This window comes from Mobula hypostoma, chromosome 20, assembly GCF_963921235.1.
Source record: "Mobula hypostoma chromosome 20, sMobHyp1.1, whole genome shotgun sequence".
Classification (NCBI taxonomy): Eukaryota; Metazoa; Chordata; class Chondrichthyes; order Myliobatiformes; family Myliobatidae; genus Mobula; species Mobula hypostoma.
The window spans coordinates 20,933,815-20,951,204 of NC_086116.1; the positions used below are offsets into that span (position 1 = coordinate 20,933,815).

Consider the following 17,390-nt stretch of genomic DNA (forward strand, 5'->3'; position numbering starts at 1 on the left):
AAAGATATAATTCCATCTCCTACCAACCAAGCCACAACACCATCTATGCCTTCTTGCCTGACCTTTTGATACAAAGTATATCCTTTGATATTAAGTTCCCAGCTATGGCCTTCTTTCTGCCATGACTCTGTTATGCTCACAAGGTCATAACAACCAATTTCTAATTGCGCCATAAGTTCATCCACCTTATTCTGAATGCTCTGTGTATTTAAATACTGCACCTTTAGTCCTGCATTTTTCACCATTTTGAATTTTGCCTCTGTGGTACAATTTAACTATTTTTGCTCTGTTTGCATTTGTCCCCCAGTCATTGGCTTGCCCTTCCTTACATTCATGTTACACCCACCATCTACTTGTAAACCTGCTGGCTCATCCTCAGCTCTATCATACTGGTTCCCATCAATTGCTATTGAGGGAGTGCAGCGTTAATTCACAAGGTTAATTCCCGGGATGGCGGGACTGTCATATGTCAAAAGGTTGGAGCAACTGGGCTTGTATACTCTGGAATTTAGAAGGCTGAGAGGGGATCTTATTGAAACATATAAGATTATTAAGGGATTGGACACGCTGCAGGCAGGAAGCATGTTCCCGCTGATGGGTGAGTCCAGAACCAGAGGCCACAGTTTAAGAATTAGGGGTAGGCCATTTAGAACGGAGTTCAGGAAAAACTTTTTCACCCAGAGAGTGGTGGATATATGGAATGCTCTGCCCCAGAAGGCTGTGGAGGCCAAGTCTCTGGATGCTTTCAAGAAAGAGATGGATAGGGCTTTTAAAGATAGTGGAATCAAAGGTTATGGGGATAAGGCAGGAACTGGATACTGATAGTGGATGATCAGCCATGATCACAGTGAACGGCGGTGCTAGCTCGAAAGGCCGAATGGCCTACTCCTGCACCTATTGTCTATTGTCTATTGTCTATCCCCTGCCCTATTAGTTTAAACCACTCCCAACAATAAATCTGGTAAACCTGCCAACAAGAATATTGGTCCCCTTTACATTCAAGTGGAACCCATCCATTTTGTATAAGTCACACCTGCCCCAAAAGATATCCAAATTATCCAGAATCTGCATCCCTGCCCCCTACTCCAATTCTTCTGCCACATATTTATCTGCCACCTCATTCTGTTCCTATCCTTAATATCACATGGCACATGCAGCAATCCAACATTATTACCCTTGAGGTCCTGCTTCTCAGCTTCCATCCTAATTCCCTGTCCTCTGGTTTCAGAACCTCCTCCCTTCTTCTACCTATGACGTTGGCACCAATATGTACCATGACTTCTAGCTACTCACCCTCCATTTTCAACATATTGTGGACTCGTTCAGAAACATCATGGACCCTGGTACCTGGACTGCTAACTACCATCCATGTTCTTATTCAAGAAAAGGAGTAGAGATAGCCCAGGGAACTATAGACCAGTGAGTCTTACTTCAGTGGTTGGTAAGTTGATGTAGAAGATCCAGAGAGGCAGGATTTATGAACAGTTGGAGGGACATACTATGATTAGAAATAGTCAACATGGCTTTGTGAAAGACAGATCATGCCTTATGAGCCTGATTGATTTTTTTGAGAATGTGACTAAACACATTGATGAAGGTAGAACAGTAGATGCAATGTATATGGATTTCAGCAAGGCATTTGAAAATGTATCCCATGCAAAGCTTATTGCGAAAGTAAGGAAGCATGGGATCCAAGGGGACCTTGCTTTGTGGTTCCAGAACTGGCTTGCACACAGAAGGAAAAGAGTGGTTGTAGAAGGGTCATATTCCGCATGGAGGTTGGTGACCTGTGGAGTGCCTCAGGGATCTGTTCTGGGACCCCTTCTCTTCGTGATTTTTATAAATGACCTGGATGAGGATGTGTAGGGATGGGTTGGTGAATTTGCTGATGACACAAGGGTTGGGGGAGTTGTGAGATAGTGTGCAGGGATGTTAGAGGTTACAGAGGAACATCGATAGGATGCAAAACTGGGAAGAGAAGTGGCATGTGGAGTTCAACACAGTTAATTATGAGGTGGTTCACTTTGGTAGGTCAAACATGATGGCAGAATATAGTATTAATGGTAAGACTCTTGGCAGTGTGGCGGATCAGAGGGATCTTGGGGTCTGAGTACGTAGGATACTCAAAGCTGCTGCGCAGGTTGACTGTGTGGTTACGAAGCCATACGGTGTATTGGACTTCATCAACCGTGGGATTGAGTTCAAGAGCCGAGAGGTAATGCTACAGCTATATAGGACCTTGTTCAGACCCCACTTGGAGTACTGTGTTCAGTTCTGGTCTCCTCGCTACAGGAAGGATGTGGAAACTATAGCAAGGGTGCAGAAGAGATTTCCAAGGATGTTGCCTGGATTGGGGAGAATGCCTTTTGAGTGAACTTGGCCTTTTCTCCTTAGAGCGACGGAGGATGAAAAGTGACATGATAGAGGTGTACAAGATGATGAGAGGTATTGATTGTGTGGATATTCAGAGGCTTTTTCTCGTGGCTGAAATGGCTAGCATGAGAGGGCACAGTTTTAAGGTGCTTGGAAGGCACAGAGGAGATGTCAGGGGTAAGTTTTTTACGCAGAGAGTGGTGAATGCGTGGAGTGGGCCACTGGCAGCTGTGGTGGAGGTGGACACAATAGGGTCTTTTAAGAGACTCCTGGATAGGTACATGGAGCTTAGAGGGCTATGGGTAACCCTAAGTAATTTCTAAAGTAACTACATGTTCGGCACAGCATTGTGGGCTGAAGGGCCTGTATTGTTCTGTAGGTTTTCTATGTTCCTATGCTTCTTTTTCAGGTCCACAGAATCGCCTATATCTCCCTTTAGTTATAGAGTTGCCTATTACTGCTGCCATCCTCTTCAGTTCCCTACCCATCTGAGTCACAGGGCCAAACTCAGTGCCAGAGGCATGGCCGCTATTGCTTCCCCCATGTAGGTCCTCCCACCCCACAACAGCACTTACAGTTGAGGTGGATGGCCACAGATGTGCTCTCTCCACTATCTGATGTTCTCCCTTCCCTCACCTGACAGTCACCCATTTATGTGTCTCCTGTAGCCTTTGGGTGACCACCTCCCTGTTGTTCCTGTCTATCACCTCTTCAGTTTCCCTAACAAGCTGAAGGTCATTGAGTTGCAGCTCCAGTTCCTTAACACGATCTCTAAGGAGCTGCATCCTGAGGCATCTGGTGCAGATCTGGCTATCGGGGGAGGTTCTGGACATCCCACATCTGACACCCAGAACAGAACCCTGGCTCTGTAGACATACCCCCTATTCTTTCAAGAGTTAAATAAGAAAAAAGAAATAAGAAATAAGGAATAAACTTACCTACTTAGCTTGACTCTGCCTGTTCCCATTGAAGTCCTGTTGTGGCAAAGCCTTACCACCCTGACTCAGAATACCCCTACGACAACCGCTCCCATGATGACCACTCCGCTGGATGGTTCCCCTCTTTGATGAAGACTGGGTTTTTAAAGCTCTTCACCGGAATTGCACGGGAATGCTTCTACTGCATCTGCTTAGTACTCCAATCAGATATCATAGCAATCACATGGTCAAGTTCAGTGATGACACAACAGTGGCTCACCATCAACAACAATGATTCGGCCAACAAAGAAAGCTCATCAACTCCTCTACTTTCTGAGAAGGCTGAAGGGAGCTGGGCTTTGTGCATCCATATGCACATCATTCACCTCATTCTACACATATGCAGCAGGGGGCATACTACAAGATCCATCACTGCTTGGTACAGAAGTTGCTCTGCGGTGGACCCGTATCTACCCGTCATTAAGGATGTATATACAGAAAGGTGCTGGAATAGAGGCAGTAATATCAAGAAGGATCCCACATACCCTGCTCATTAACTGTTTGTCCCACTCCCATCAAGGAGGAGACTACGTAGCATTCAGGCCAGTATCACCAGCCTCAAAGACAGTTACTTTCCCAAGCAGTAAGGCTGATCGACACCACCACCCACTAACTCCACCACTACTTTATTATTTTCTGTCAGTCACCTTATGTACAGTCTAGTATTCCTTTATGGACATACAATCAATGTATATAAGCTATCTTATGTATTTATATCTATTGTTTGCCTACGTGCCTTGATATAATTGCCATCAATAATGGACTACAGCATTTTTCCAAATAACTGTTGTCAAGGTAATATTCTTTTAGCCCATCATTTTTGTTCCCCTTCCTCATGAAAAGCAGTTTTACATTGGCTTTATCTCAATCCAGTAAGATCATTCTGAAAACCAAGAAATATTAGTGGATCGCTATCAATCCATTCAGTACTTTTGTGGCTACCATTTTAAAACTCTAGGATAAAATTCATAGGCTTGGGGATTTTTTTTTGTTTGAGTTCAACTACTTTCTCTGATTTTTTATCTTTACCATATAAATTACCTTAACCTGTTTGTTCAAACCATGGTTACTTTGTGGAGTACGTTTTTTGTTGTCTTCTGTAAAAAGAATTACAAAATATGATTCTAATATTTTATAATTCTGCATCATGCTTTTTCCTGACTTGATTTCTAAAGGGTCTACATGTACCTTCAATACTGTCTTCCTTTTTAATACTTGTAGGAACTTTTACAGACTTTTTAAAATTATTGCTAGCTCACTCTCCTTTTCATTTTTAGTTGTTCTGTAATCAATTTTTGGTGATCCGTTAAATATCCATAAATGTTTCAAGATTAATACTCTTTTTCACAACATTACAAGCCTAATCTTTTCATTCAATGATATCCTCAAATTTTTGGTTAGGCATAGTTGGAGCACTTCTCCCATGTAGGTTTTGCCATTCTTAACTTTGTTGAAAATTTTGGAAGGACAGAAGATTATTCATCTGCCAGTAGAAAGCCTTTTCTCCTGTGCTGCATTTGAAATAATACATTTAACTTTCAGATTTGTCCCCAGGTTAATTTGTATATGTCTCAGATAACAATCAAATCATCATTCTTAAAAATTTTATTTACTTGGTCTCCACCTTCAAATCTCACAGAACTTCCTCCTTATTTTTGTCATTTTATTGGTTCTCTACCAAACACTTCTCAAGCCCAAAGGATATAACCCTAATTCTGACATGACAATATGTAATGAGGAGGCAACTGCCATTGTGTGCCACCTCATTAGAAAGCCCGTGGTTCTGGTTAATTGTACTTCACAACACCAATTTACTCTCCATGATTCCCTTGTGAGTTATGTGACAACCATGACCTAATCCAATTCACATGTTTTCATTATTAAAAGCAGCAGATGTACAATAACCATTCAAAGGAACATTGGTTGCCTTTTCCTAGTTTCTGCACTGTAGGTCTTCCATTCTCTCCTTATAATCTGGCTGAGACCATATAGTTTGGTACAACATGGAATTTTATACTACTCACATAAGCTCCTGATCAAATAAACACATGAAGCAATCAAGGAGATTCTTCAAATGACGGCAAAATTAGTCCTTCTTTGCCATTATTGACTTTAACAATGTTAAGGATATATGAAAGCAGAATCACTATGAAGGTTAATTTCCTGTATTTAAGATGATACCAAAAAAGACCAAATTAGCATATTCTTCTTTAAGTTACTTGCTTATTTTCTTAACCTTTAGTTTTTTTTATATATTATGTTGTAAGAGATGGGTTCATATCTATGGATCTCTGCTAGACGAAAGGTATAAAAAGGTATAATTGTCTTCCTTACAGTTTCGCAAATATATTAATATACAGTATATTACAAAAACACCAACCCAAAAATGTAAATTAAACTTATAATAGTTAAACCATGTTTGCTCAAATACTTTGAACTTAACATAATAAAATTAAAACAATTTAAGCTCAGCCCAGTTCACTACAACCTATTCTAAGGTGGTTATTATAAAAATCAATTAAATTTCAAAGCTTAATGCATTTACAATGCATTCACAATGCATTTTAACAGCTTTCTGTGCTGGAAGGATGTGGTTTGAAATGACATTTTACATTTTGAAGATGAAAATCTTTTTGAAAGTTTATATTGTTTGACCATTTGAGTCAAGCAAAATTAATCTGTATTTTGCTATAGTAGTAAGCAGCACTTACAGCTTCCTCCTGCTCCTGTTTCTTATTACCTTAATGGGTTACTAAGCAGTCATCACTCAAGAATAAGGATGCACATTATGCAGAACCTTTGTTTATTCAATTTGGTAAGATGCCTAAAGGTGGTCAAATATTCCTCCAGGAAACTGAAAGAAAATTAGAGATTCAATCATCTGCTCTGCTCTCCTGCGCCACTCAGTTGTAAAATTAGGAGATGCACATATAGAATACAGTGCTGTGCAAAAGTCTTGGGCGCGCGCACACACACACACACACACACACACACACACACACACACACACACATGCACACACACACACACACACACACACACACATACACACATACACACACACATGCACACACACACACACACACCACACACGCACACACACACACACACACACACGCACACACACACACACACCACACACACACACACACACACATGCACACACACATGCGCGCGCACACACACACATACACACACACACCACACACACACACACACACACATGCACACACACACACACATGCACACACACACACATACACACACACATGCACACACACACACACACACACACATACACACACACATGCACACACACACACACACACCACACACGCGCACACACACACACACGCACACACACACACCACACACACACACACACACATGCACACACACATGCGCGCGCACACACATGCACACACACATACACGCGCACACACACACACATGTGCACACACACACGCACACACACACACACACACACACATGCACACACACACACACACTATATATATATATATATGTGCGTGTGTGTGTATATATAAAGAAGAATATGCTAATTTGGTCTTATATATAACTAGGGTGCCTAAGACTTTTGCACAGTACCATATTTGTCAATGTGGAGTGGAGAGTGAATTTGTAAATCTGGTGGGAGCAGAGGATATTGGAAATGGTGAGGGTGGAGCACTGTGGGGAGGGAGTTGTGAGACAGGTGGCAGTGAAGAAGTCCAAGGGGTGGGGGGTGGTGCCAGGACTCACTCCCAGCCCTGAGACACCAGATAAGGAAATATGATTCCAGACAACTGGCTTATTCATCATTAAATAATGTCTTTCTGGTGCTTCCCACCCCCTTTCCCTCCCCCTTCCCTTTTTCTCCTCTCCCCTCTCTGGGAAGGGACGATTCCCCTCTCTCTGTCCCTTTCCCATTCTTAGTCCACAATAGAGACCCATATCAGAATCAGGTTTATTATCACTCACTTATGTCAGGAAATGTGTTTTTTGTGGCAACATTCCAATGCAATACATAAAATTACTAAAGTATTATGCAAAGCTCTTAAACGCCTTAGCTATATATATGTGCCTAAGACTTTCCCACAGTATTATATAAATATGTTAAGTTTAGATAGTTATATAACAGCAAAAAGTGCACATAAAAGGAAAAGGTGAAAAAGATAAATCATTTCCATTTACTGTATTTTGAGCCAATTTCTTGATCTTAATATTCAGATAGTGAACCCCAAAAGGGAGAGGTGTTGTCACTGAGGGTCCAAAGACAGTTTTGGTCACTGGCATTAAACTAAATCTTCAGTTGCTGGGCCATGGGCAGAGGTTGTACATTCTGTTAATTTTACACCTTCAATCTCCCTGTCCTTCACTCTTACTCTCAACCTACAGAGACCAGAATTGGGGGCAGATCTAAGATGAATGCTTAATCAGTTAGATTTGGGAAAAAGTGTGATGAGCAAAGGGGAACTGGGGCCAGCAATTGGGTCAGTGAGATAAGAAGAAGAAAGGGAAACCAAACATAAGTCAGTGATGGCAGTAGCGGATCTGCCCTATGCTGTAGTTGGTGGGCATAGTGGGAGACAGGCAGGGTGGTTGGAGATCTATCCTTGAGTTGGGGTGGATGGGCTGGAGGAGAGAGGACAGGAGGTGACTCAGGTTTTGTGTCAGAGAAGGGAGAGGGAGTGGAGCTAGTGCTTAAATGCATGATTTATGTCATGATGCAGGAGAGGCTTTTCCTCCAAGGCAACCACAACCTTGTCATAGGGTATGGAGGCTTGTGTGCCTCAATAACCCAGAGAGCTATGTTGGCTGGAATCAAGGCCTTGTGCTTTGACTCTTGATAGGGTTACCCATGCCAAACAGGCCAAAGAGTAGAGCCCAGACTAAGAGTCTAGCGGTCCTTCAGGTTCAGCGGTTCAGCCCAGAGCTAAAAATCCTGACTGGTCAAAAAACAACCAGTAATGAAGAATCCTTTTATAGAGACAGAGATGGAGGACCTTCATTGCTGCCCTAAACACTAGCAGTGTAATGGGCAGTAAGTACAGTAAGTAAGGAGGAGAGGGTTTTGCCTAGGATCTGCAAACAATTAAGTCTAGTGTGACAGCATAGATTACAGACAATGATATGACAGTGATCAAAGCCTCCATGGCATTCCACATCACCTTTTTATTTTGTCACTCACCCTTCCAGTCTTCCCATTCTCTCAGATTTATTTCCAATCTCATTGTCTTCTCACGGATATAAACTGTATGTCTGTTCACTTGCATTCTCTACTTGCTCTCATCCCCAACTCACACACAACTATCACTCAAAGCTGCTTAGTTTCCTTCCAGCTACTCTAGCCCTGATATCTCCCCTTATATTATTTCTTGAAAGCTAAATCCATGTTCATTATGTCCACCCAATCCACTGCTCTCATTTTTAATCCAACCTGACTTCTGAATTTATATCATAAACAAGAGAAAATCTGCAGATGCTGGAAATCTGAGCAACACACAAAAAATTCTGGAGGAACTCAGCAGGCCAGGCAGCATCTATGGAGAAGAATATAGTCGGTGTTTCGGGCTGAAATCCTTCAGCAGGACTGGAGAGAAAAAGGATGTTTTCTGAATTTATATTATATACTGTCCCTCTAGCATCCATCCTCACTGATACTATTAGTTTTTGCCTTTCTTTGAGGACTCATAAATAATGTGAATCAAATGTGCCTTAACCTTCATGTTACTTCGTTTAAATCTCCTCCACAATCTCCTCAGTACGGGTGCACCAAGGGCTGTGTGCCTTTACCCCTGCTCTGCTCATATGTTGTTGACCATATCAAAGGAGGTGATGAATCAGCATATAGGAGGGAGATTGAAAATCTAGCTGAGTGGTGCCACAACAACTCCCTCTCACTCAGTGCCAGCAAGACTGGTAGGGACATGCCCTTGAATGGAAAATCACACAAAAGGGAATGTATGTGGCCCGGCAGTAGAGGTCTCCTCACCATTGTGCACATCTACACAGAGCTCTGTTGCAGGAAAGCAGCTCCCATCATTCAGTGCTCCCACCATCCAGGCCACGTTCTCTTCTTGCTGCTGCTATCAGGAAGAAGGCACAGGAGCCTCAAGACTCACCACCAGGTTCAAGAACATTTCCCCCAACAAAAATCAGGCTCTTGAATCAGAGAGGAGAACCTCGGTGGCTCCATCACTGAACTGTTCCCACAACCGATGGACTCACTTTCAAAGATTCTTCATTTCATTTTCTCAATACTTATTGCTTTATTGTTAATCTACTTTTTTTCTCTTTCTTTTTGCATTTTCAGGGTTTTGTTGTTTTTTTGCACATTACTTTTTGTCCATCCTGTTGGGAGTGGTCTTTAATTGATTATATTGTGTTTCTTGTAGTTACAGTGATAGCAAACAACAAAATGAATCACAGGGTTGTATATGGTGACATATATGTACTTTGATAATAAATTAACTTTTACTTTGAACTTTCAATTCAGTATTGCTTAACATATGCTCCTGCTTTCAAGTTTTCTTTATGTCTCTCTCAGAACTATCTTCCCAAATTCATCTTAGCACAAAGAAAATGTTGGCTAAATCAGAAATATCCTCTGTGGTTTCAGTTTTATTGTATTTTGTTGAGCATGCTCGCAGGAAAATGCATTTCAGAGTTGTAGATGGTGACATTTATGTACTTCGATAACTTAATGTACTTTGAACTTTCTTAACCACTGTCTCCATTACTGAACACTACACCACACAAAATGCAAAAACAGTGCCACACCTCAAAATAAACTTCATTTGTTCATCATTACACCCTCGCTCTAGCAGATAGTCACCAAGCATCTCAACGTACTTTTTAAACTCCTCTTCTTGCTTTGATATCCCTTAATGTGCTTGTCCTGCTCTTTTTACTTCAACCTATTGGGCAGTAGCATCATTTGGCTATCCTCATCTCAAACTTTTTATTCCCTACCTCCTTCTCCCCACCATTGATAAACATTTCACCTCTCTTGCTCAGAACAAATTTCACATCATATGTCACTAATAATAAATCTGATTCTGATTTTGATTCTGAAAACTCACCCTTTATGTCAAGATTACAAAAGTTTCACTCAATAGATTACAGAGCAACAGAGTCACACAATAAAATACAGGCAATTTAGCTCAACTTGTCCACATTGAATTTGTTACTCATTGAGCAAGTCCCAGCTGACCGTATTTGGTCCATAACTCTCTAAACCTCCCCTATCCATGTACTTATCTAGATAGTTTTTTAATGTTACTAATGTGCCTGCCTCAACCTCATACTTTAGTAGCTCATTCCAAATACACACTACTCTGCATGAAAAGGTGCCCCTGACATCCCCTTTAAATCTCTCACTTCTGTTTTAACATCTCCTCTCTGAGAAAAAAAAACTATATGCTTTCATCCTGTCTATGTCCTTCATGATCTTATATACCTCTATACATCATTTAGTCTCCAATATTCTAGGTAGTAAAGTCTTAGTTTAATCAACCCCTCCTTCTAACTCAGGTCTACAAGTTTAGATCAATTCCAGTAAATCCTTTCTGCACTCTTCCTAGTTTAATAGCATCTTTACAAGGGCAACCAAAACTGTGCACGATACTCAAAATGTAGCCTTACCCATGTTATAAATACCTGCAACATAACTTCTCATCTCCTATACTCAGTGCCATGATTGCTGAAGGGTGGCATCCCAGCTGCCTTCTTTCACCATCCTACCTACCTACAACACTGCTTGGAATTGGAGTTGTTTTTTTCCCAGTGAACTATGCATTCGTAATCCAAGGTCTTTATGTTTCATAACCTCCATTGTATAAGCCTTACGCTGATTTGATCTCCCAAGATGTAATACCTGGATTGAAACACATCTGCCAATCCGCAGTACAAATACCTAGCTGATCAGGATCTCCCTATAAATTTTCATAACCTTCTGCACTATCTGCAACACCACCTATTTAATATCCACTTCTAGCTTTTATAAGTAAAAATTAGTCCAACTGCATTCCAATGCCAATCGTTGAATTACGTTTATAAAATCACAGTTCAGGAATTCTCATTCAGCTATTAGGTGAAGGGAGAGTTTAGAGACAATAATCTACCTACTTCAGTCCTGAAATGGTTACAGTGCCTGTTGATGAAAAAAAAATCGCCAGCAAATAGTGATTTCCTCATACTATTCTAATTTAAACATTTGAAGGCAAGGTATAAAACTCATCTGAACCTCCACACTCAGTAGTCAGCTGAACTCACTAACTGAACTCACCTGATTGTAATATGATCCACAGTACAACAACACAATGAAGTATTACATGTTTGTAATTGTCCTTGCTTTGATCCTCTTGGAAGGTAAGCTGTTTGATATAGATTATATTTTAACTATTTAAGAAAAGTAACAGGTTGATATATTTGTAAATATAGTCAAATTTATGATATAGCAATCAATCTAACCTAATTTTGAATAGAAATTAATTTTCAATGAGTTAATTTATCTCAATTTGAGCAAGTAAATACACATTTTCAACTGGATTTTGATTTATTGTATAAATTATAAGATGTTATTATATGATGTTTCTCAAAGTGCTAGATAAGAATACAGTACTGCAGCCAAGTAACAAGTATGTCAGTGTACAGTTGGCAACTGTTATGTCAGGGCTAAACTATATTCTGCCAAATGCAGTGGGATCATATAGAAAACATATTTTTATTTAATTAAATTCAAAATAATTGCAGATGCTGGAAAATTGGAATAAAAAATGCTAGAAATATTCAGTATGCCAGGTGGCTTCCGTTGAAAAAGGTTGAAGACTCAATACCAGGACTGTGAGAAAAAGAAAATCATACTTTCTTTAAGTTGAAAAGAAAATGCTGGAGGGATAGCTAGGAAAAAGTGAACATCACTGACAAGGCAAGGGCAGCTATAGGGTGATAATACAAATAAATAAGTACAATGCAGGGCTGTGGAAGTGCTTGACAGGTCAGGTTGTTCTATAAGAGAGAGAAAATTGCCAATTTTACAACTGGATTGATTACTTCAGAATGGCCAGTTTTAATACACATAGAGAATGCAAATTACCTGAAGAGGTAAAGTTCAGTACTGAGCTCTGGAAGGCTACAGCATGCCCACACAGAAAAAGTATTGTTCCTTTAACTCATATTGTACTTCATTGTAGCAGTGCAGGAGGGTACTGATAGACAGTTAACAGTGGTAGTGAAATGGTGTATTAAAGTGGTTGGCAAACGGAAACTTATGGTTGCCTTTGAAAACAGAATCCAATTGTTTTGCGAGATGGTTATCCAAACTGTATTTTGTATACCCAATGAAGAGAAAACCAAATTGAGAAAATTAAATGAAGTACGTAAGATAGAAAACAAGCAAGTGAATTGCTACTTCATTTTGAAAAATGGATGGGAGGGGAAATTGTTAAAGGACAGGTTTCAGATCTTCTATAGTTGCATGAGAAAGTGTTTAATAGTGGGAGAAGTTGGTGGGGATATACTGCACAACTTATTCAAATCCATTCACTTTTTCCAGGTCAAACATGCAACGATGGGCTTAAGACAATGCTGATTTTTTGTGGAATACATGGAACAGTCATTGTTTCAGTCCTTTTTGGCGGCCCCTCCCTTAATCTTTTCCTATACATTGACAACTATATTGGTTCTGCTTCCTGCACTCATACAGAACCCAATAAAAAAAAAAATTACTTCTTTTTCCAATTTCCATTCTGGTCTCAACACTTCTCTTTTCCTTAATAGATCTATTAATTTTAATCTCATCTCAGGAGATACGTTACTCACAAACTTTGATTGAAAGCTACAGACTCCTGCACTAGTTTGACTGCATTTGCTCCCACCCTGTCTATTGTAATTAGTCAACTCCATTCTCCCAATTCATCAGTCTCTATTATATTTGATCCAATGGAGAGACTCTATTTAAATGTTTTAAAATGTCTTCCTTTTCCTAATTGAAATTTATTCTCACTTTCTTTTATCACCTTTTAGAGGTGCAGACACAGAAAATTTATACCAATGTAGAAACATATCAATGGCTTAACTTACAATTAGAGTTCAAGATTTTCTGGAAATCGCTTTGTCCTATCATACTGAGTTCTTTGATAATTTCGCTTTTGCCCAAATGTACCTTCAATTTGAGATTTTGTGGCAATTAATAATGGTGCAATAAACCTAGAAAGCCAAGAGCAAATTTACTCATCTATTTGGAAAACAAAGAATAAAGTCAAGGAAGAAAGGCACACAAGAGTATAGGATCAGGAGTAGATTAACAGCCCTTTAAAGCTGTTGTGCTATTTAAATATGAAGATATTGATGCAGGCCTCTAAACCTCTTCTATGTTGTTTTTCCCAAACTGCTTCAATCCTCAATTAATCAAATACTTAACCACCTCCACTTCATGTATTCCGAGTGATATAGCTTCCCAATCCCACTTGAGCAGAGAATTCCAATGGTTCACCACCCACTGCAAGAAGAAATATTATTGTACTTCAGTTTCAAATGAGCAGCCCTCTACCTTGCACTTGTGTGAGAATTTCTCCCTCATGAAAACATTTGAACATCCGTCCTGTTGAACTTCCTGGATAATCTTATATGTTTGAAAAGAGTAACTCCTCATTCTTCTAAACACTATGGAATACAGACCCAAAGTAGTTAGTCTCTTGGTAGGACCATCCTATCATCCCAGGAATTCCTCTGTTGAATTTCCTTTATACTGCCCATATATTGTCACTATATCTTACATTTTTGGTAGGGCGACCAAAATTATTTGCAAGTATTCCAGGTGAAGCTTCATTAATAAATGAAACAAAACCTCCCTATTTTAAAAATCAAATCTCTTTGTAATGGTGGCCAAATTTCCATTTCTCTTCTGAACTATTTGTTGGTCCTGCGAACTTACTGTGACACATCTTCTTTGTATTTCACTCACCAGTAGTAATCATATTTCTACATTCAGATAATTTGTCTTCTGATTTTTATTGCGCAAGTACATGACCTCATACTTTCCCACATAAAAATCCAATTGTCAGTCTTTTGCCACTCAATCAATCTATCTAAATTCTGTTGCAATATTCAGTATCCTTGACGGAATATGCTCTTCCATCTTTGATAGAGCATGCCTATTCACCTACTTTCATATCATCAGTAAATTTGTAAATCTTAAATATTGTTACTGTATCCAGGTCACAAAGAACACATATATTTCAACTCTTTTCCATGAAACAGCTAGCTTTTGATCCATTCCAACATATTTCTTCCAATACTAAAGGCTTTTAATTTATGCACCACCAGCCTATGTGACACTTAGTCAAATGTGTTTTAGAAATCTACAGGTATCTGCAGGTTCTAGTTTAGTATCTACAGGTTCCCTCTATTAACTCTCCTTGCTACATCCTCAGAGAATTTGAGCAACTTTGTCAAACATGATTTGCATTTAATAAAATAATGTTAACTAGATTTAATTATATTCAACTTTACAAAATGATTAGCTGTTTCCTCTGTGATTAATGACACTGAAATAGTGAAATAACTGTCTGATCTGTAGTTCTCTGCTATCTGCTTTTCTCCTTCTTTAAGCAAAGATTAAAATAAAGAAAACTGAACCAGGAGTAAAAGTAAGGAAAAACTGCCATATTTAGAAAGAATGAGAATCAATTTACTAGCAGCAAAGTAGAATTTTGCATCTGAATTCCTATTTTTTCAGGCATTGGTTTTCACATCTGGATCATTAAATAACACTTATGCAAGATATTTGTAGCAGCAAGTATCCGCCCAGCATAATCTTTCATCACTATGTAAACAGAATAATTTCTTCACTCTCTCCAGAGGGGATGAAAGGGAATCTGGATCGCTTATTACCCAACAATATGTGGTTTATCTTCCACACAAAAGATTACTGATATTATGATTAGTACCTTAAATCTCTTGATAATTTTCAAACCACATTAAACAAAAATGCAGGATTAATGCTAGTTTGATTGTTTATGTACCTAATTTGTTGCAGGTTTGTGGATTCTGTTACAAACTGAGGTGGAGAGATTCGGCTTTGATATACATTCATCTTATCACAGTGCTTCTTAAATCAAAAGAAATTTACCTGCACTGAAACCCTTAATAAGAAACCCCCATCCCTTGGTACTCATACATTCATGATACATATTGACACAGAATGAGGACATAATTTTACTATAAATTTTTGATTAATTTTGTGTAGAGATCAATGTCTTAAAGAAATCCTTGAGGCCAACTTAGCTAATTATTTTATGGCAGATTCTTTTAACTTTCAATCTTTGTAAAACTTATAACCCTTGATAGTTCATTGTTATGTAACAATTAATGTTAGCAATGCATTCCCTGCTGTCATAAAGGATTGTCAGAGATTTAAGATGCATTTTTAGTCAGTACTTGTTTAAGGATATGGAATTGCAAAGATAAGCATAGTTAGAAATAATTACTTCATTTGACATTCTGTCCTGAAGAGGGGTCTCAGCCTGAAACATCGACTATCTATTCATTTCCATAGATGTTGCCTGGTTTGCTGAGTTCCTCCACTGTTTCCGTGAATTTCTTAATTAGAATGTCTTTGTGACTTTTACCTTATTAGAGCAAATATTGTATTATATAAGGTATCTACTGGAGAATCGGAAACGTTATAATATTATAGAAGATATCAACTCTTTACCCAATTTAGGTGATAATTAAATAATAAACTTTACATGTTTTACAATATTTGACTAAAACTAATTACTGTTTAATGCAGAGGTTGCTTTTGCCTCCCAACGAGTGAAACGGGATTATACATCACATTATTATGGTAAGATAACATTTAGAATGCTTAAATAAATATTTGATCTAAAGGACCTATGTCGCATGACCATTCAGGCAATTAAAAATGGCATCTGTATATTCATTGTGCATAATGAATGGAAAGCTTATACACCATCTTAACTCTTGTGGTGAGAATTTTGATTTCTTTTCTGCGCTCCAAACTTATGTCTTTTCTGCAACCATTTCCAATGTTTTCTGCCCTCCATACCGAAGTTTTCTGTCCAATGTCTTTGTTCAGTCATTGGAACTGGTGATCTAATTCTTCCATATCCATGGGCCAATATGACTCCAAAACTCTATACAGATAACATCTACCCCATCCCCTCTCCCTGGTACAGGTTGAGTAATTGGTAAAAACTACATCACTAAAATTGCAGGAGATAATTATTGGGGATTGCCATGAACATATGTTACATTGCTTTCAGAAAGTATATTTAGTAAATTATAAGCTAAAGCAACTAATTTCTAAAGTAGAGTGTAACTCCATTCTCACAGCCACAGTGATTTAAAGCTAATACTTGTTTTTAAGTACTCTGAACTCATCAGTAGAGAATGGAACATGTAACTAATATCTGAGAAAAAGCTTCAAACAACTCTCCAGCCAGGAATGCTAATGAACATGCACTTAACTGCTAGTCAGTTTTAATTCTTACCAGCAAAGCATGCATCAATTACCTGACACCTTATCTGTATTAAAGCTGCATACTTCAGAAAAGTAAAAGCCAAAATATTGCCTTTTCTTTTATACCATATAAATAGGAATTAGATTGATGGAGATGATTTGACCATTTAATATTTAAATAGAAACATAATTTAGAAAGAGAGGAATTTTTCGTTGATTGCTAGTTTATACTAAATACTATTCAAATACAGGTGATTACCCTTTCAGATTTTGTTCACTCTTTCGGTAGCAGGATTATTGAAGTATTTACTTCAATCTGAAGAAGTAGAATATATTTACTTTTTAGAAGATACAAAAGATGTTAAAGTAATAGCAACAAATAGCAAGGGGATTTTGTCTGAGTAACTCAAGGACTTTTGATTGATTTCCAATAGCATCGACGATTTCAAAATAAAATGTTTCATTTTGGTGAAAATTTAATATATCTAACAATTATACTGACATGATAAATCCCCCATATAAAAGCTTCTTTCTGACAACAGTAATATTTG

General features: G+C 38.7%; 1 protein-coding gene across 1 annotated transcript in view; it reads left to right on the forward strand.

The window, feature by feature from the left end:
* Nucleotides 1-11,616: 11,616 nt before the first annotated feature.
* The window catches only part of LOC134359593 (mucin-19-like), a 73,947-nt gene continuing 68,173 nt past the window's right edge, over nucleotides 11,617-17,390 (forward strand). Inside the window, exons 1-2 of the mRNA XM_063073090.1 lie at nucleotides 11,617-11,723; nucleotides 16,150-16,203. Of these exons, the coding sequence (XP_062929160.1) occupies nucleotides 11,675-11,723; nucleotides 16,150-16,203 (103 nt within the window). The 5' untranslated portion in view covers nucleotides 11,617-11,674. The remainder of the gene's footprint in view (nucleotides 11,724-16,149; nucleotides 16,204-17,390) is intronic.